This window comes from Salmo salar, chromosome 05 (genome assembly GCF_965601325.2).
Source record: "Salmo salar chromosome 05, fSalSal1, whole genome shotgun sequence".
Classification (NCBI taxonomy): Eukaryota; Metazoa; Chordata; class Actinopteri; order Salmoniformes; family Salmonidae; genus Salmo; species Salmo salar.
The window spans coordinates 81,370,659-81,390,740 of record NC_138295.1 but is presented as its reverse complement, the minus strand read 5'-3'; the positions used below and the strand labels follow the sequence as shown (position 1 = coordinate 81,390,740).

The window sequence follows — 20,082 nt, the reverse complement described above, 5'->3', positions numbered from 1 at the left end:
TATTCCCTTACCTGTCCACACTTGCCGCTATTAAGCAAATGTTTAAATGACTTACAAACTGACCACACCTCCTTAGAAGAAGTCAGGCTAGGCTACTCAATCAACGTTGAAGCACCGGGTGAAAGTTTTTACATTGATAGAAAACAGCATATAATACCGACAATTAAATTAACCCTCTTTAGATTTATAAGTATGATATTACGTTTGAGTTTCACCTGAGCTCGTGACACTCCTTGCTTAGCTCCTCAAGCTTTCCGTGTAAGGTGGATTTCTCAATCAGGAAGTAATATCAAGTTAAAATGGTAAGTAACCTATACTTTTTCTCAATCACCAACTACACACCGAAATGAATTTAAACATAAATCGAATGTTTAGCCTACTCGTGATGTTCTCCCGACTGGAGAATATTTCCTTGAGCCAACAAGTCATATTGCCTAGTGTTTGATACAGAAACCTGGTGGATGACGAGGATTGTAGACAGATATCCTTGGATGCCTGACCGGAGCTTGAAAAGGCGCGGTCCGTTCTTTGATTCATAAATCACTAACTTTAAACAACTGGTGTAACAGTATAGCTCATTGTTGGATCCACACGATGCAAATATTAGTAAGTCTGCGCAGTTTTTTGCACAGACTTCCTTGTCGTGAACAGGTAGACTGTCTACATTTGATTCAATCAGTAGACTATTGCCTCAAATGTCCCAGTACTCCTTGAACTCCTTTCCAATAACTGAAAAGTGTGGACAGGTTTTCACCTTAGTGCTGCTTCCACCTTTCAAGTCATGATCAGTGGTGCTAGGTTATAGGAAAGGTGACAAGGAAAGGGGGCTATAGTATTTAATAACATTGGAATAGGCACAAAGTTTAGGCCTACCCACAGATGGAAACACGACTAGCCTGGGCATACACTTTTCCCAGGGGTTATTGCATGCACACCTAAATCACAGCCTAGGCATACCTGTAGTCTACTACACATAGCCATGGGGTGCTGCAGCACCCACTGAAAAATCAGAATACAAAATGGTTTCTTAATTTTTTTTCTCTCACAAAAGTAGTGCACTGGGCCTTTAATAATCCTGTATTAGTGGACCAATTAGAGCACGCAAAACATTGTTTTCTCTGCTGCCACCCTGCCCACCTCCACAAACAATACCCCCAACTACTTCCCGTGGCTATGCTACTATAGTAAATGTTTTGCCTCTAAACGTTACAGCACTCAGCTAGCAAAATAGTTTCCCTGTCAAACTGCAGGTGAAGCTGATTCAAATGAATCAACCTGGAACAACGTGTCTGGGCAGGGTTATCCCCAATGAACAGGCCCTAGGAGGGAAATGGAATGTAGACAAATCAGGATAGGAAGATTTGAGGTCCACGGGGGACAGACCCCTCTGTGATGTCATGCATACAACATTATACCTGGTCATAACTTTGGGACTCAACATCGGGACTCTGTGTTGGTTGGACACATTCAGGAGGATAACGTGACAGAATATTCTTCCTTTCCTGATCTCATTTTTATCCGTACTGATCAAGTTAGAGAAAAGGAGAACAAACCACTGCTGGTATTCACCCTGTGACCTGTTTGGTTCCTTGTTAAGAATGCCACAGACGTGTGACTGTTCTACGAGAACTGGACTGTCTGTTGCAATACCCAAACCATCTGTCTGTCATGGTGATTCATGACTGATAAATCACAAGGTATTTCCCTCGTGGCATTGCTTCTTCTTGCCCATCTGACCATCACTGAATGAATGAAGGAACAACACAGCCTACACACTATATTGCTGCTTAGCCTTTCTGTTTCTTTTATATGCAGAGTTTCTCATTCAGCACCTTGTATACCGTATTTTCCGGACTATTAAGTGCACCTGAATATAAGCCGCACCCACTGAATTAAAAAAAATATATATATTATTTTAAACATAAATAACCTGCACATGTCTATAAGCTGCAGGTGCCTACCGGTACATTGAAACAAATGAACTTTACACAGGCTTTAACGAAACACGGCTTGTAACAAAAATAAATAGGCTTTAACTAAACACGGCTTGTAACAAAAATAAATAGGCTTTAACGAAACACGGCTTGTAACAAAAATAAATAGGCTTTAACGAAACACGACTTGTAACAAAAATAAATAGGCTTTAACGAAACACGGCTTGTAACAAAAATAAATAGGCTTTAACGAAACACGGCTTGTAACAAAAAATAAAAAATTAGGAGTAAGCTTTAGTTGTCTTTTTGCACTGAGTCAATTCCTCACGCTGCTGTTTCCAACGTCTTATCATCGACTCATTAAGACCAAGCTCCCGTGCAGCAGCTCTATTTCCTTTTCCAACAGCCAGATCAATCGCCTTCAACTTGATAGCTGAATCATATGCATTTCTCCGTGTCTTTGCCATGATGAGGGTGACAAAATGACTACCGTAATCAGAATGATGAAGTTTGAGAGCGCTCGATTTAATCTAAACAGTAAACAAAAAAAGTTGTTTGACCTTAACCCGTTCGGCAATTTCATTGGTCTAATGAAAGCTTCATGCCGCCAAAAAACTGAGCACGTCACAGAATGTGTTTTTTTGGAGGAGAAAAAATTGAAAGCGGGAAAAATCCATATTAGCCGCGTCATTGTTTAAGCCGCGAGGTTCAAAGCCTGGGAAAGTTGCGGCTTATAGTCCGGAATTTACGGTAATGTGATGTGTGTTTAACAATTACTTTACACCACTGAATTGACGAGGGTATTTCAATCATAAACGTTTCTCTTGGTAGGCCGTCATTGTAATTAAGAATTTGTTATTGTTTGTTATTTGTTAAGTGACTTGCCTAGTTAAATAAAGTTTAAATAATCAATAAAATGATACTGTTCTGATTCATCCTGGCAGGCACACAGGCACACAGCTGTATTATGACAGTTATTACCTCACTATCTTGTGGTCAATATGGCAATATTCAAGGTTATTTTGGTAAGAGTGTAGATTAACGCCAACGGTTGAGCCATTTCTATAGCTGTTTGAGTATGACCACAGTTGTCATCCTCTTTTGAAACCGAGGCTGCTGTAATTGTGTAATACGTGTGTTATGGGCTTTTGTGTTGGGAACATCTTTATGGTCGTATGGCGCGGTGAGTATGAAGACTGTGTTTCTTTACTTTACGGACATAACACTTATATTCAGCTTATTTGTGTCAGGCACAGTCTAACAAGCACAGTCTAAAAAGTGTATTGGAAAGCTACTTTTATGTAATTTATTGTGTACAAGGTTGGTGACCACTGGTGTACACTGTGCGGCCATTACTATTTCCACCACACAAACCATTGTACATTTCCAGAATTCCACAATGCGATTTTTGAAGAGCTCACAGCCTCGTGTAAAGTAGTTGGTATGTCAGATTCCGGCATATTCAGTTTTCCCTGCTACCAGCCCATCACTGATCTTTCCCACTCCTCAGTCAGTTAATGAGGACATATGAGTGTTCATTAATGGACGAGGAGAGGAGTTGAAACGGAAAGAGAGAATTTGCAGTGACTGGTTGCAATAAGTCTCTCTCTGTCTGTCTGTCTGTCTGTCTGTCTGTCTGTCTGTCTGTGTCTGTCTGTCTCAGGGGAGTAAGGAGCGCTACCACTGGCAGACCCAGAATGTTAAGATCAGCGGGGTGGACGACATGGTCCTGCTGTCCAAGATCAACGAGGATGCCATCACTGACAACCTCAAGAAGAGATACATGGACGACTACATCTTCGTATCCTTCAGCTTCAACTTAGTAGTAGAACAAGGACACACACTGCTATATGTGGCAAATACACTGAGGCTTTGCTGTGCTTTGTAGATGTACATACACCGTAGTCTCTCTGTCTCACACACACACACACACACACACCCTATGGACCTACACACCTGTGTGATCACTTCACCCACATTAGCCTGTTATGAGATTAGCGTTAATAACATGCCTTAAAAAGTGTAGAACAACATGGAAGGATAATATGTTTGTGTCTCAACCACCATATTTCCAGTACACCACATGTAGCGTTAGGGACTAACACTGTGATCACAACTACACACGTCAACGTTGTTGTGGTCCCTGGCGGTGGTGTATTCCAGATGGATATTCTAGTTGTTCTTAACGTGTCTTCCTCAGACCTACATAGGGTCGGTGCTGATCTCTGTCAACCCCTTTAAACAGCTGCCCTACTTCACCGACAGAGAGGTGGAGCTCTACCAGGGAGCTGTGAGTAATATACACACTACTAAAGCCGCTGGGCTTTCTGCTGGCTGGCTGCACCTACCTACCAGTTTCAGGATTTGTTTGCATCCCTCGATCTAGACAGAGAAACTGTAGTGTATAAAATGCTGCTTATCAATAGGTGATGCAAAGTATGCCCTCCCACATTCCCACTATCATGTAAATGATCTGTTCAATGCCATTAAGTTGTCCATTGTTTACCTCACCTCATAATCACAGAGTTAATGAATAACCCCAAGGCTTCCTGTTTCTCAGTTACCTCCTTCATTTCTTTAGTTTCACTCGGGTCTGAGGGACCAGTAGACACTCCATTAACCACTTCTGTTACAAATATGTGAGAATGTATTCTACTGCAGAAGTTTTTGTAAATGCCTTTTTTTCTATCACTATTTGTCTAAAGTCCTGTAAGTAAGAAGCTTCATCTATTGTGAATGCTGTTTACCGAGCTGGACAAAAACACATCTAATAAAAATACATGTTGAAAATAAACTGCTGGATGTTTGATAGCAAGTCACCTAGGGCTTGTAGAAAACACTCATATATAAGAAAGGCCACAACATATGTTATTATTATTAAAACATTTTTTATTTTCTTTGAATTAGTCATTTAGCCGGCACTCTTATCCAGAGTGACTTACAGGAGTAATTAGGGTTAAGTGCCTTGGTCAAGGGCACATCGACAGATTGTTCAGCTAGTCGGCATGGGGATTCGAACCAGCGACCTTTTGATTATTGGCCCAATGCTCTTAACCGCTAGGCTACCTGCCGTGGACACTGGAGCAATGTTTTCTCCTCCATTTCCAGGCCCAGTATGAGAACCCCCCTCACATCTACGCCCTGGCTGACAACATGTACCGTAACATGATGATCGACTGTGAGAACCAGTGTGTCATCATCAGGTCTGACCAATCATCTCACTCCTACAGATCAAACTTCATACTTCCTGTAACCTGAACTGTCACATAAACCATGCATTCTGTCAATGGGATACCATCACAATGAGTTCGGGTGTTGCCCTGTTTCCCAAAGCTTTCCGTTGTCTTTGCAGTGGGGAGAGTGGAGCAGGAAAGACCGTAGCAGCAAAATACATAATGGGTTACATCTCCAAGGTGTCGGGCGGAGGTCCCAAAGTCCAGGTATAGGGGATACATTTGACTAATTCTCCCTTCCATTCTCTCATTTCTTCTTCTCAGACACATATTAGTGGGTTCATCTGTTCTCCTTTATTCTTCTTCTTCACAGCACGTAAAAGACATCATCCTCCAATCCAACCCTCTCCTGGAGGCCTTTGGGAATGCCAAGACTGTGCGCAACAATAACTCTAGTCGCTTTGTGAGTAGAACCGGGAATCTGGGAATACCGATAGAGTGGATAAGGAATTAGGGGTGCATTTCATTCCAAAATGTTGTGGCCTTTCTTCTGCCATTCACTCCCATTGGCAGAGCTGATGGGACCAGATAGGTGAAAGCAATAGGAAGGATTCTAGGTGGAGCTTTGTTGATGCATTCCTGTTATAGGCCTTATCTGGACAAGGAACCTTAATCACTGTGTCTGTTTTTACCACAGGGGAAGTACTTTGAGATCCAGTTCAGCCGTGGAGGAGAGCCAGACGGAGGGAAGATCTCCAACTTCCTGTTGGAGAAGTCCAGGGTGGTGTCACAGAACCAGGGAGAGAGGAACTTCCACATCTACTACCAGGTGGGACAGAATAACAATAACTAATTATGGAGAGAATTCCATCACTTAATTAACCTTTGACCTAACGACCTCTGACCCTTAGCTCCTGGGGGGCGCCACTAAAGAGATGAGGGAGAACCTTGGTGTCACCACACCTGACTACTACCTCTACCTGAACCAGTCTGGCACCTACACCGTGGAGGATGTCAACGATAAGAAGGAATTCTCTGACACCATGGTGAGCTCTCTCTCTCTCGCTCACTCTCTCTTTTCACATGTATAGAGAGGCAGTTTGTCTTCATTGTGTGTGTGTGTGTGTTTTAGGAGGCCATGTTAGTGGTGGGCCTGTCTGTAGATGATCAGGACATGGTGCTGCAGATTGTAGCAGGCATCCTGCATCTGGGTAACATCGCCTTCAGAGAGGAGGGAAACTATGCTGTGGTGGAGAGTGAGGACTGTGAGTTACACACACACACACACACCATCCCAAACCAACCCCTATCCTGTGCCCTCTTTGTACTTGTGATCTCTCTCGCTGTCCTATATCACTTCCCCTCCTCCATGTTCCGGCAGTCCTGGCGTTCCCGGCCTACCTGTTGGGAATCTCCCAGGAGGGTCTGAAAAACAAGCTGACCAGCCGGATCATGGACAGCAAGTGGGGAGGCAAGACGGAGAGCATCGCTGTCACCCTGAACACAGAGCAGGCCTCCTTCACACGGGACGCCCTCTCCAAAGCCCTCTACTCACGCCTGTTTGACTTTCTTGTGGATGTAAGTGTCCATATAATTTCAATTTCCTTTTATCCTCATCAATTTGCTCACCTATGTTAATTAGTCAAAATTAGTAGAGGGAACATGTAACAGCAAAGCATGGCCAAACATGTTCACAATTACTACAAAGAGTCATCCCTCTTATCGGAACATGTGTTGGACTTGCTGTCTGGGTTCTTGTCCAGTTGTTTGTCTTTTGACTGCTGGTGTGGGAGCCACACAAGACAGAACACGTCTAGAGATGGGAGCAGTAGGGAGGCAGCGTAGCGTACACATGTTCTGTCCTGTTGTCTCACAAGAGGTTTACTGTTGCTACGACCATGACACTTCCTTTTATTGTAGTACTGTATCATGAAAATATAGACTAGCAATTCAACTTCTTCATAGATTTCTTTCTTCTCTCCACTCCCCCAGTCTATCAACAAAGCCATACAGAAAGACCATGAGGAATTCAACATCGGAGTGCTGGACATCTATGGCTTTGAAATCTTCCAGGTGGATATTTCTGTGCTGCCTCATACAGGAGTTGTTCCACTTCTACTGTTGGACTAGCCTTCATTTCGTTTAACACTGCATACATAGTCATTTCCACCTATAGGCTGTTAGACCACATATCATTTTGTTTAAGATTGCACACGTATGTCCTGCACACCTAATTTCCACCTCCAGTTACGTTGAATTGTTACTGCTTTTTATTCATACAAAATCGTTAATACTACATATGCGCTCTGTTGTGGAAATTACCACCAGGGACTCCTGAAGTCAATCTGAAATGAATGATTCTTTATTATCATCAAGCTGGAGAGGTTCCAACAAACAAATGCACCAAGTATTAGCTCTGCCATGGTAGTCCTGTTAGTTATCTTATATACTGCTTCCACAGACAAGTTATATTTGCATGGTTTAGCTTATTCATCATTAACTTTTGGTTCATGCTTGTGACCGACCAATACCTCACAAGGCTTCTTCTCTCCAAGCTGACACCTTGAAACTGAGATTTCCTTTCCTTTCTCAAAACAAGGTTCTGGGCGTACTGCCAAATTGCTTATACTGATAGTGAGGATTCCTCCCAGGCATGATCAATCAGTAACTTGCATCAACTCAGTCGAATTGGTTATTAGAAAAGCACAAACATAACATTTTCCTTCACATCTGTATTTAACACGAATAGAAAAACGGCTTTGAGCAGTTCTGCATCAACTTTGTGAATGAGAAACTGCAGCAGATTTTCATTGAGCTCACGTTAAAAGCTGAGCAGGTAAGTGATAACTCTACATTACTTGTTTCACTCTTTCGTCTTATGATACGTCTACATTACTTTGGCCTGTTTTCCCAGATACTGACGTTGTTTCTTGTAGGAGGAGTATGTGCAGGAAGGGATCAAGTGGACACCAATCGAGTACTTTAACAACAAAATCGTGTGTGACCTCATTGAGTCCAAACTGGTGAGTGATCATATTCGGCCAGTGCTGAAGTTGACCGGCCATTTTGTCTAATTCAGGTGAACTAGTTACAGTACCAGTAGATGGTGTGTGTGGTACAGTTCTTGATATGCCCTGTTCTTATTACCCAGAACCCCCCAGGCATCATGAGTATCTTGGACGATGTGTGTGCCACCATGCATGCTAAGGGGGAGGGTGCAGACCAGACCCTGATCCAGAAGCTACAAGCGGGAATCAGCTCCCATGAGCACTTCAACAGCTGGAATAAAGGCTTCATAGTGCACCACTACGCTGGCAAGGCACGAACATCATACAGTACAACACTATGGGCTTTTAGAATGCATCCTCATTACAACCTGATTCAACATTCCAAAGATTACAGCTCTTTGATTTAATTTGGTACATTGCCCCCTGGTGGGGGTTTGGAGTACATGGAGCCCACATGTCCTAAATGTCAGAATGTGTTAGAGGGAAAATGCTGAAATGAAAGACTGATAGCTTGTTCTCTCTCTCAGGTGTCCTATGACGTCAGTGGCTTCTGTGAGAGGAACAGAGATGTGCTCTTCAACGACATCATTGAGCTGATGCAGAGCAGTGAATTGTAAGTGTAGTGAGACGTGTTATAATAGGTATACTATATGATAATTACATAGACCGCCACTGACCAGCCTCTCTCTCTCTGTCTGTCTGTGTTTGGGCAGTGCCTTCATAAAAACCCTTTTCCCAGAAAACCTAGAGGCAGAGAAAAAGGGCCGTCCTACCACCGCCAGTAGCAAGATCAAGGTAAGGATCTGACGCGGTTGTGTGCTACTATAATCTCTGTAGAACCAGAACCAAGTCTCACGTAATTGGTCAGCTGCTTGATTAAGTTCTGGGTCCATACGTGTGAAGAGAAGAGACGCTAGAACGAGGTGTGGAACCGGAACGTGGAGCGGAACCCTCTCTACGGGCCGACTGTCCCCTCCCCTCCCGAAATTCGAAAGATGCTAACACCTACGAAATCGTGATTTGTCCAAATAACCAGTGAGGAAAGACCCACACTGTAACCACTGCTGCTCATTATCCCACCCATCCCATCCCTTCCCCACAGATTCTACGATGCCAGTTATGCTTACGTAGATCTGTCCACTAAATATTATTGTTGCTATGGAAACAGACATGCCAGTCCAATCTCAGATGAGTGACTCCCCCACCCCCGTCTTCCATAACATCCAGGCCACGGGTCACTGAATGTGTTATTGTACAGGGATGTATTTTCTTCCATCAGTCTGTTTACTGCTCTGAGCGCCTGGTCGGTGCTACCAAGCTGTGATTGAACCTCCATGTCCTTCAGAAACAAGCCAACAACCTGGTCCAGACCCTGATGAAGTGCACCCCCCACTACATCCGCTGTATCAAGCCCAACGAGACCAAGAAGCCTCGGGACTGGGAGGACACTCGGGCCAAACACCAGGTGGAGTACCTGGGCCTGCGGGAGAACATTCGTGTGCGCCGCGCCGGGTACGCATTCCGCCGAGCCTTTGCCAAGTTCCTGCAGAGGTGAGCCCTAAGGTCATAGGGGTCAGGGGTGCAAGAGATGGATTTCCATGCTGGCTTTACAGATTTCAAACGTCAGTACAAATGTATTTGTTCATGTTTTTTTCATCAGCGTTTGGCTTGATCGGAATAAATTCCACCCAATATTTTGTTTCTATTTATTTAAAAAATGTATGAGGGACTTGAGGACATTCTACCAGTCCAGTAAAATGGCTGTGTGTGGTCCTACAGGTACGCCATCCTGACCAGGGAGACATGGCCCCGGTGGACAGGGGAGGAGAGGAAGGGGGTTCTCCACCTCCTCCGCTCTGTCAACATGGACCAGGACCAGTACCAGCTGGGAAAGACTAAGATCTTCATCAAGGCCCCAGAATCAGTACATCTTTCTCTCCTTCCCTAGAAAACCTCTTTACTGACACATAACAGTCTGGTTATTCTGAGTGTAAAGGTGATGATTTCTAGAAGTATTGTGAAATGTGTGTCTGTAGTTGTTCTTGCTGGAGGAGATGAGGGAAAGGAAATATAACGGATATGCTCGGGCCATCCAGAAGGCCTGGCGCAAACACATCGCCGTCCGCAAGTACGTCAAGATGAGAGAGGAAGGTAAGTCATTGGTTTCTCTCTGTGGGAATGAGCTTTTTACCATATATGGTCAGTACTGCATCACAGTGGGTTATATCTACTGTATATGTTAAGCCCTGTATCACAGTGGGTCGTGTCCTGGCAGTTCAGTACTGTATCAGTGGGTCGTGTCCTGGCAGTTCAGTACTGTATCACAGTGGATCCTGGCAGTTCATGTCCTGGCAGTTCAGTACTGTATCACAGTGGGTCGTGTCCTGGCAGTTCAGTACTGTATCACAGTGGATCCTGGCAGTTCATGTCCTGGCAGTTCAGTACTGTATCACAGTGGGTCGTGTCCTGGCAGTTCAGTACTGTATCACAGTGGGTCGTGTCCTGGCAGTTCAGTACTGTATCACAGTGGGTCGTGTCCTGGCAGTTCAGTACTGTATCAGTGGGTCGTGTCCTGGCAGTTCAGTACTGTATCACAGTGGATCCTGGCAGTTCATGTCCTGGCAGTTCAGTACTGTATCACAGTGGGTCGTGTCCTGGCAGTTCAGTACTGTATCACAGTGGGTCGTGTCCTGGCAGTTCAGTACTGTATCACAGTGGGTCGTGTCCTGGCAGTTCAGTACTGTATCACAGTGGGTCGTGTCCTGGCAGTTCAGTACTGTATCACACTGGGTCGTGTCAGTTCAGTACTGTATCACACTGTGTCCTGGCAGTTCAGTACTGTATCACAGTGGGTCGTGTCCTGGCAGTTCAGTACTGTATCACAGTGGGTCGTGTCCTGGCAGTTCAGTACTGTATCACAGTGGGTCGTGTCCTGGCAGTTCAGTACTGTATCACAGTGGGTCGTGTCCTGGCAGTTCAGTACTGTATCACACTGTGTCCTGGCAGTTCAGTACTGTATCACACTGTGTCCTGGCAGTTCAGTACTGTATCACACTGTGTCCTGGCAGTTCAGTACTGTATCACACTGTGTCGTGGCAGTTCAGTACTGTATCACAGTGGGTCGTGTCCTGGCAGTTCAGTACTGTATCACACTGTGTCGTGTCAGTTCAGTACTGTATCACACTGTGTCGTGTCCTGTAGCCTCAGACATCCTACTGAATAAGAAGGAGAGGAGGAGGAACAGTTCAGTACTGTATCACACTGTGTCGTGTCCTGTAGCCTCAGACATCCTACTGAATAAGAAGGAGAGGAGGAGGAACAGTTCAGTACTGTATCACACTGTGTCGTGTCCTGTAGCCTCAGACATCCTACTGAATAAGAAGGAGAGGAGGAGGAACAGTTCAGTACTGTATCACACTGTGTCGTGTCCTGTAGCCTCAGACATCCTACTGAATAAGAAGGAGAGGAGGAGGAACAGTTCAGTACTGTATCACACTGTGTCGTGTCCTGTAGCCTCAGACATCCTACTGAATAAGAAGGAGAGGAGGAGGAACAGTTCAGTACTGTATCACACTGTGTCGTGTCCTGTAGCCTCAGACATCCTACTGAATAAGAAGGAGAGGAGGAGGAACAGTTCAGTACTGTATCACACTGTGTCGTGTCCTGTAGCCTCAGACATCCTACTGAATAAGAAGGAGAGGAGGAGGAACAGTTCAGTACTGTATCACACTGTGTCGTGTCCTGTAGCCTCAGACATCCTACTGAATAAGAAGGAGAGGAGGAGGAACAGTTCAGTACTGTATCACACTGTGTCGTGTCCTGTAGCCTCAGACATCCTACTGAATAAGAAGGAGAGGAGGAGGAACAGTTCAGTACTGTATCACACTGTGTCGTGTCCTGTAGCCTCAGACATCCTACTGAATAAGAAGGAGAGGAGGAGGAACAGTTCAGTACTGTATCACACTGTGTCGTGTCCTGTAGCCTCAGACATCCTACTGAATAAGAAGGAGAGGAGGAGGAACAGTTCAGTACTGTATCACACTGTGTCGTGTCCTGTAGCCTCAGACATCCTACTGAATAAGAAGGAGAGGAGGAGGAACAGTTCAGTACTGTATCACACTGTGTCGTGTCCTGTAGCCTCAGACATCCTACTGAATAAGAAGGAGAGGAGGAGGAACAGTTCAGTACTGTATCACACTGTGTCGTGTCCTGTAGCCTCAGACATCCTACTGAATAAGAAGGAGAGGAGGAGGAACAGTTCAGTACTGTATCACACTGTGTCGTGTCCTGTAGCCTCAGACATCCTACTGAATAAGAAGGAGAGGAGGAGGAACAGTTCAGTACTGTATCACACTGTGTCGTGTCCTGTAGCCTCAGACATCCTACTGAATAAGAAGGAGAGGAGGAGGAACAGTTCAGTACTGTATCACACTGTGTCGTGTCCTGTAGCCTCAGACATCCTACTGAATAAGAAGGAGAGGAGGAGGAACAGTTCAGTACTGTATCACACTGTGTCGTGTCCTGTAGCCTCAGACATCCTACTGAATAAGAAGGAGAGGAGGAGGAACAGTTCAGTACTGTATCACACTGTGTCGTGTCCTGTAGCCTCAGACATCCTACTGAATAAGAAGGAGAGGAGGAGGAACAGTTCAGTACTGTATCACACTGTGTCGTGTCCTGTAGCCTCAGACATCCTACTGAATAAGAAGGAGAGGAGGAGGAACAGTTCAGTACTGTATCACACTGTGTCGTGTCCTGTAGCCTCAGACATCCTACTGAATAAGAAGGAGAGGAGGAGGAACAGTTCAGTACTGTATCACACTGTGTCGTGTCCTGTAGCCTCAGACATCCTACTGAATAAGAAGGAGAGGAGGAGGAACAGTTCAGTACTGTATCACACTGTGTCGTGTCCTGTAGCCTCAGACATCCTACTGAATAAGAAGGAGAGGAGGAGGAACAGTTCAGTACTGTATCACACTGTGTCGTGTCCTGTAGCCTCAGACATCCTACTGAATAAGAAGGAGAGGAGGAGGAACAGTTCAGTACTGTATCACACTGTGTCGTGTCCTGTAGCCTCAGACATCCTACTGAATAAGAAGGAGAGGAGGAGGAACAGTTCAGTACTGTATCACACTGTGTCGTGTCCTGTAGCCTCAGACATCCTACTGAATAAGAAGGAGAGGAGGAGGAACAGTTCAGTACTGTATCACACTGTGTCGTGTCCTGTAGCCTCAGACATCCTACTGAATAAGAAGGAGAGGAGGAGGAACAGTTCAGTACTGTATCACACTGTGTCGTGTCCTGTAGCCTCAGACATCCTACTGAATAAGAAGGAGAGGAGGAGGAACAGTTCAGTACTGTATCACACTGTGTCGTGTCCTGTAGCCTCAGACATCCTACTGAATAAGAAGGAGAGGAGGAGGAACAGTTCAGTACTGTATCACACTGTGTCGTGTCCTGTAGCCTCAGACATCCTACTGAATAAGAAGGAGAGGAGGAGGAACAGTTCAGTACTGTATCACACTGTGTCGTGTCCTGTAGCCTCAGACATCCTACTGAATAAGAAGGAGAGGAGGAGGAACAGTTCAGTACTGTATCACACTGTGTCGTGTCCTGTAGCCTCAGACATCCTACTGAATAAGAAGGAGAGGAGGAGGAACAGTTCAGTACTGTATCACACTGTGTCGTGTCCTGTAGCCTCAGACATCCTACTGAATAAGAAGGAGAGGAGGAGGAACAGTTCAGTACTGTATCACACTGTGTCGTGTCCTGTAGCCTCAGACATCCTACTGAATAAGAAGGAGAGGAGGAGGAACAGTTCAGTACTGTATCACACTGTGTCGTGTCCTGTAGCCTCAGACATCCTACTGAATAAGAAGGAGAGGAGGAGGAACAGTTCAGTACTGTATCACACTGTGTCGTGTCCTGTAGCCTCAGACATCCTACTGAATAAGAAGGAGAGGAGGAGGAACAGTTCAGTACTGTATCACACTGTGTCGTGTCCTGTAGCCTCAGACATCCTACTGAATAAGAAGGAGAGGAGGAGGAACAGTTCAGTACTGTATCACACTGTGTCGTGTCCTGTAGCCTCAGACATCCTACTGAATAAGAAGGAGAGGAGGAGGAACAGTTCAGTACTGTATCACACTGTGTCGTGTCCTGTAGCCTCAGACATCCTACTGAATAAGAAGGAGAGGAGGAGGAACAGTTCAGTACTGTATCACACTGTGTCGTGTCCTGTAGCCTCAGACATCCTACTGAATAAGAAGGAGAGGAGGAGGAACAGTTCAGTACTGTATCACACTGTGTCGTGTCCTGTAGCCTCAGACATCCTACTGAATAAGAAGGAGAGGAGGAGGAACAGTTCAGTACTGTATCACACTGTGTCGTGTCCTGTAGCCTCAGACATCCTACTGAATAAGAAGGAGAGGAGGAGGAACAGTTCAGTACTGTATCACACTGTGTCGTGTCCTGTAGCCTCAGACATCCTACTGAATAAGAAGGAGAGGAGGAGGAACAGTTCAGTACTGTATCACACTGTGTCGTGTCCTGTAGCCTCAGACATCCTACTGAATAAGAAGGAGAGGAGGAGGAACAGTTCAGTACTGTATCACACTGTGTCGTGTCCTGTAGCCTCAGACATCCTACTGAATAAGAAGGAGAGGAGGAGGAACAGTTCAGTACTGTATCACACTGTGTCGTGTCCTGTAGCCTCAGACATCCTACTGAATAAGAAGGAGAGGAGGAGGAACAGTTCAGTACTGTATCACACTGTGTCGTGTCCTGTAGCCTCAGACATCCTACTGAATAAGAAGGAGAGGAGGAGGAACAGTTCAGTACTGTATCACACTGTGTCGTGTCCTGTAGCCTCAGACATCCTACTGAATAAGAAGGAGAGGAGGAGGAACAGTTCAGTACTGTATCACACTGTGTCGTGTCCTGTAGCCTCAGACATCCTACTGAATAAGAAGGAGAGGAGGAGGAACAGTTCAGTACTGTATCACACTGTGTCGTGTCCTGTAGCCTCAGACATCCTACTGAATAAGAAGGAGAGGAGGAGGAACAGTTCAGTACTGTATCACACTGTGTCGTGTCCTGTAGCCTCAGACATCCTACTGAATAAGAAGGAGAGGAGGAGGAACAGTCTCAACAGGAACTTTGTGGGCGACTACATCGGCACCGACAACCACCCCGAGATCCGGCAGTTCGTGGGCCGCCGGGAGAAGATCGATTTTGCAGATGTGGTTGCCAAATATGACCGCAGGTTTAGGGTAAGAGTCAAGTATGACCACAGTAACAAACCAACATTGATATTGTCACAGAACGCATAATGCTATTGTTATTCATGTTAGATAGACGAGACAGTGTTAATACTCCACCAATGGTTTGGTGGATACTGCCAATGCTTGTCTGCTCATTGAACCCCCTATATATTGTGGTTCCTGGTCAGTAAGCCTATAATAGCAACAAGTTATATAATATGCCTCTCTCCTTCTTACAGACTGTGAAGCGTGACCTCATCCTGACCCCTAAGTTCCTGTATCTGATTGGTCGGGAGAAGGTGAAGCAGGGACCAGATAAGGGGCAGATCCACGAGGTTCTGAAGAGACAGATAGAAGTGGAGAAGATTCAGTCAGTCTCTCTCAGGTGCAGGTTTAGATACTCTGGAAGTGTTATACCAGTTGATGGTCATGATGCACAGTAGTAGAAATGGGGTTTTCATTGAAAAGATGTGTATCTTTTCCTCCCTCAGCACCCTGCAGGATGACTTCTTCATCATCCACGAGGAGCATTACGACAGTGTCCTTCAGTGCATCTTCAAGACGGAGTTCCTCAGTCTGCTCTACAAACGTTATGATGAGAAGACCCAGAGGAAGCTACCGCTCAAGTTCAACAACCTGTCAGTCAGTCTTTACTCTGAGCTTAGCCTTAGACCAATCAGTGGGGTCTTACTGTTAAACTAAAAGCCCACACTACCACTAATCTAAAAGGGGCCTTACTGTTAAACTAAAAGGGGTCTTACTGTTAAACTAAAAGGGGCCTTACTGTTAAACTAAAAGGGGCCTTACTGTTAAACTAAAAGGGGCCTTACTGTTAAACTAAAAGGGGCCTTACTGTTAACCTAAAAGGGGCCTTACTGTTAAACTAAAAGGGGCCTTACTGTTAAACTAAAAGGGGCCTTACTGTTAAACTAAAAGGGGCCTTACTGTTAAACTAAAAGGGGCCTTACTGTTAAACTAAAAGGGGCCTTACTGTTAACCTAAAAGGGGCCTTACTGTTAACCTAAAAGGGGCCTTACTGTTAACCTAAAAGGGGCCTTACTGTTAAACTAAAAGGGGCCTTACTGTTAAACTAAAAGGGGCCTTACTGTTAAACTAAAAGGGGCCTTACTGTTAAACTAAAAGGGCCAATCTGCAGTTGAAACCATATCAGCAACTTAAATGACTAAAACTACATATAAAGTATGTATAAAAGACGATGGAGCTATATATTTATAAGATCATGTACAACCACCAAAATGAAAACTAGACAGTCAGGGAGAATCTAAAATTCAAAAAATGTCATGGCATGGGTCCCGATGTGATTTTGTTATACTGTTTGAGTCACTCAGATAGCATAAGAACATGGCATAAGCCCTGGCTAAATGTGGAGAATTGTAGGAAATTAGCTTTTAAAACAAAACAATTCTCCCCACCCCATATTGAAATGTGTAGAATGGCAGGAAATTTGCTTTAAAACAGCAAAACCTGCAGCCAAGAGGGCCTTTAAACATTTTGGCGGGAGACCCTCCCCACGCTAACTTTGCAACCGCTTCTGAAAAAAATCCTAGGGGAAACACTGGACTGGGTGTGAAAGTTGAACTAAACTCATGAGGCATTTCTAAAGTGTTTTATGCTTTGAGAATCAATGGGTACATATCATTAATTTATATGTCCAAAAATGGATTTTGCAACTGCAGATTTCCCTTAAAACATACTAGTGTCATGCTTTACGACAAAGATCATGAATAATCTCAAAGATGCATAATACAAAAGTTATCCAGTTTGAGTCTTTTAAGCCATATCTTAACCCATTGCTCTTCTCTCTCTCTCTCTCTCTCCCCTCTCCGTTCCTCGTTTAGACTGGAGTTTAAGGTGAAGAAGGGAGGTTGGGGGCCGTTCTCAGCGGCTGGCTCCAGGCAGATCCAGTTCCAGCCGGGCCAAGGAGAAGAGGCGGTTGTGAAGCCCAGCAGCAAGGTCCTCATAGTCACCATCGGACCTGGGCTCCCCAAGAACTCCAGTGAGTCCATGCACTTTGAAAGGAGACTTCTATTAGTAGGCTTAATCTGGGTCTGTGCAACCATCCCATAGCATTTCAGACACATCACACCTTTTTGTCATGTGTTCCCCAGGACCGACCCGCAGGGACAACAGGAAAAGTCGCTACATGGGAAACCAGACTCCAGGCTCAGGACAGCAGTCACAAGGTGAGAGAACTAGATATCTGAGCCTCTCCAATGATGCCACTCATTTCACTTTTGACCTGACTCAACATCTCCCTCATCTGTCTCAGGCGCCCCCAGGGGCAGAGGCCGAGGTGGGGGTGGTGGTCAGCGGGGTGGGCCGCCCTCGTCCAGGGCGTCCAGGGTCTCTCTGCTCCGCCGACAGTCCAGTATGGAGCAGCCCACACTACCACGACAACAGGGGTCCCGGCAGACCAACAACCGCTCCAACAACCAGAGCCAGGCAGACACCGCTTTCATGAACGTGCCTGACCAGGGAGTGGCTGGGTGAGTTCTCAGGCCCTGTTTGGATACTTGTGAGGTTGTTCAAATTGATATTTTTCCTGTTGTTGCTGGTGTTTGTTTTTTTAAAATACTCAAATGGTATTATATACTGTAAACCAAGAAAGGCACTTTTTCTAGATCTCTCTTTCTCTCCTCCCAATTTTGCTCAGTCTTCATCGTAGACGCTCGAAGGAGGTCAAGCCTTCCCCAGGAGCGGGCCGCCCCAAGCCTGCCCCCAAGCCCAAGCCTCGCTCCCCAGAATGCCGAGCGCTGTATGCTTACGATGCCCAGGACACTGATGAGCTGAGCTTCAATGCGGAGGATGTCATTGAAATCCTCACTGAAGGTACTAAACCCTTAAAGCAGATCATCTCTGAAGTTATATTTATATAAACTGAGTATATTAATTACAGTAGTATAAAACTGCTATTAGTCATACACTATAAGTACTGCTACATATTATATACTGCTGGTATTATAGCATTATTAAAGGCATACTATAACCACATTTTCAACTGTGATGCAGTCTTCCTGTTCTTCACCTGTAATTCCCTCTGAGGATAGAAAAGGACTATATAATCTATAATGGCTAGATTGACTGGTTTCCTCACCTGTCCTCCCTCCAGATCCATCAGGCTGGTGGTACGGTCGTCTTCGCGGGAGGGAAGGCATGTTTCCTGGGAATTATGTGAAGAAGATTTAGGCTGGAGCGATGAGGGACTTGTCTAAAGGTAGAATATCTTGACTGGATCAAGGGACATAAGATCTAGAATGAAGGGATGAGGGACATGTCCAATGAGAGAAGATATAGAATGAAGCGATGAGGGACATGTCCAATGAGAGAAGATCTAGAATGAAGCGATGAGGGACATGTCCAATGAGAGAAGATCTAGAATGAAGCGATGAGGGACATGTCCAATGAGAGAAGATCTAGAATGAAGCGATGAGGGACATGTTCAATGAGAGCGAGGAGTCAGGTGGCAACAGTAGAATTACAACCATACCAAGTGCATTACTACAGAGACAAAACAAAAAGCATAATTAAAGCATTTCTCCATGCCATCTCTCTTTGGAGTCAGAGACAAGGGAATGTGATGATTTTTCCCAAGATGGTTTGAAGTGCAAATACTAACTTTTATCAATGGATTTTATCGTTTTAGCTTTTTTTTTTTAAGGCTGAACGAATAGACTTTTTGTTTTATCCAGCATCTTTTTATAGACATTTACCTGAAGTGTTCAAATAAATATTAGTTTTATTTGCTCCTTCACATTTGTTTAATACATAGGACCAAATGGCCATAATAATCTCAGTTCAGGTGGAGTTGGGATAGAATGGGTAATTACAAAATATTTTTGACAAGATATATATTGTAAAATATATTAGTTGTGTATTTTGTGACTCTCAATGTCTTAGGTAGATATTTCACAATTCTATATCAGTGAAGATTTGTAAGGCAGGGTTTACACAGGCAGCCCAATTCTGATGTTTTACCCAATTATCGGCAAAAGAGCTGATTTGATTGGTCAAAAGACCAATTCATGGGAAAATAATCAGAATTGGGCTGCCTGTGTAAACCCAGCCTTACCGATCTTCACTGATATAGAATTGTGAAATATCTACCTAAGATGATGATGAACCATATAAGATTTTAACAGAGCCTACCATTCCCCATGTTTTATAATAGGCTGCATGGTACATGTTATTACCCAGAGATGGGCTACAGTTGTCTGTTAAAATAGAAAGAAAAGACAGTTGATTGTTTGTCAACAGTTGACGTGTAAGGTCATAATGAACAAGGAAAAAAAAAATAAAGAATGTAAACCATCATATACTGAGGGGTTGTTTATTTTGGGGGGAGGGGTCCCATGACACTTTTACAGCCTATGGACACTGGTGTCAGTGACTATTGAGTTGCGTCAGGATCATTTTAGCTCACCCTAACCCTTTTCATAACCTTAACCTATTCTCCTAAACTGCTACGTTAATTATACTAACCTGCTGCGTAAGTTATCCTAACCTGGTACTAAAAGTCACTTCTGACATTAGCGGCATCCCATCACAAACCTCTCGACACTACTTACCACAGATGGAACAACGAGACAGATATTTCACTGGATGTTTAAATGTGAAGCATCCGCTTGGCGTTTCCAATCACTACCGATGAAACATTTGATCTCAATAAAGTTTTCTGTTCCCAAAA

The 20,082-nt window shown here is 44.6% G+C and overlaps 1 protein-coding gene across 1 annotated transcript; it reads left to right on the top strand.

Annotated features, from left to right (window-relative positions):
- The first annotated feature begins 41 nt into the window (after positions 1-41).
- On the top strand, positions 42-19,711 carry LOC106593286 (unconventional myosin-Ie). Its single transcript, XM_045698257.2, has 27 exons — positions 42-302; positions 3,598-3,735; positions 4,135-4,224; positions 5,043-5,137; positions 5,287-5,374; positions 5,481-5,570; positions 5,805-5,936; positions 6,019-6,153; positions 6,240-6,372; positions 6,489-6,685; positions 7,100-7,180; positions 7,857-7,943; positions 8,044-8,130; positions 8,259-8,426; positions 8,643-8,728; positions 8,829-8,910; positions 9,461-9,666; positions 9,895-10,039; positions 10,152-10,266; positions 15,217-15,386; positions 15,617-15,762; positions 15,869-16,015; positions 17,237-17,394; positions 17,507-17,581; positions 17,668-17,884; positions 18,052-18,227; positions 18,508-19,711. The coding sequence occupies exons 1-27, from the start codon at positions 300-302 to the stop codon at positions 18,582-18,584; spliced, it is 3,324 nt and encodes a 1,107-aa protein (XP_045554213.2). The 5' UTR covers positions 42-299; the 3' UTR covers positions 18,585-19,711.
- The last annotated feature ends 371 nt before the right edge of the window (positions 19,712-20,082 follow it).

Bases quoted from the DNA above. Each gene is read 5' to 3' on its own strand.
- LOC106593286 (XM_045698257.2), top strand. The intron at 5,375-5,480 runs GTATAGGGGATA...TCTTCTTCACAG, and splicing joins GCGGAGGTCCCAAAGTCCAG to CACGTAAAAGACATCATCCT. The intron at 6,686-7,099 runs GTAAGTGTCCAT...CCACTCCCCCAG, and splicing joins TGTTTGACTTTCTTGTGGAT to TCTATCAACAAAGCCATACA.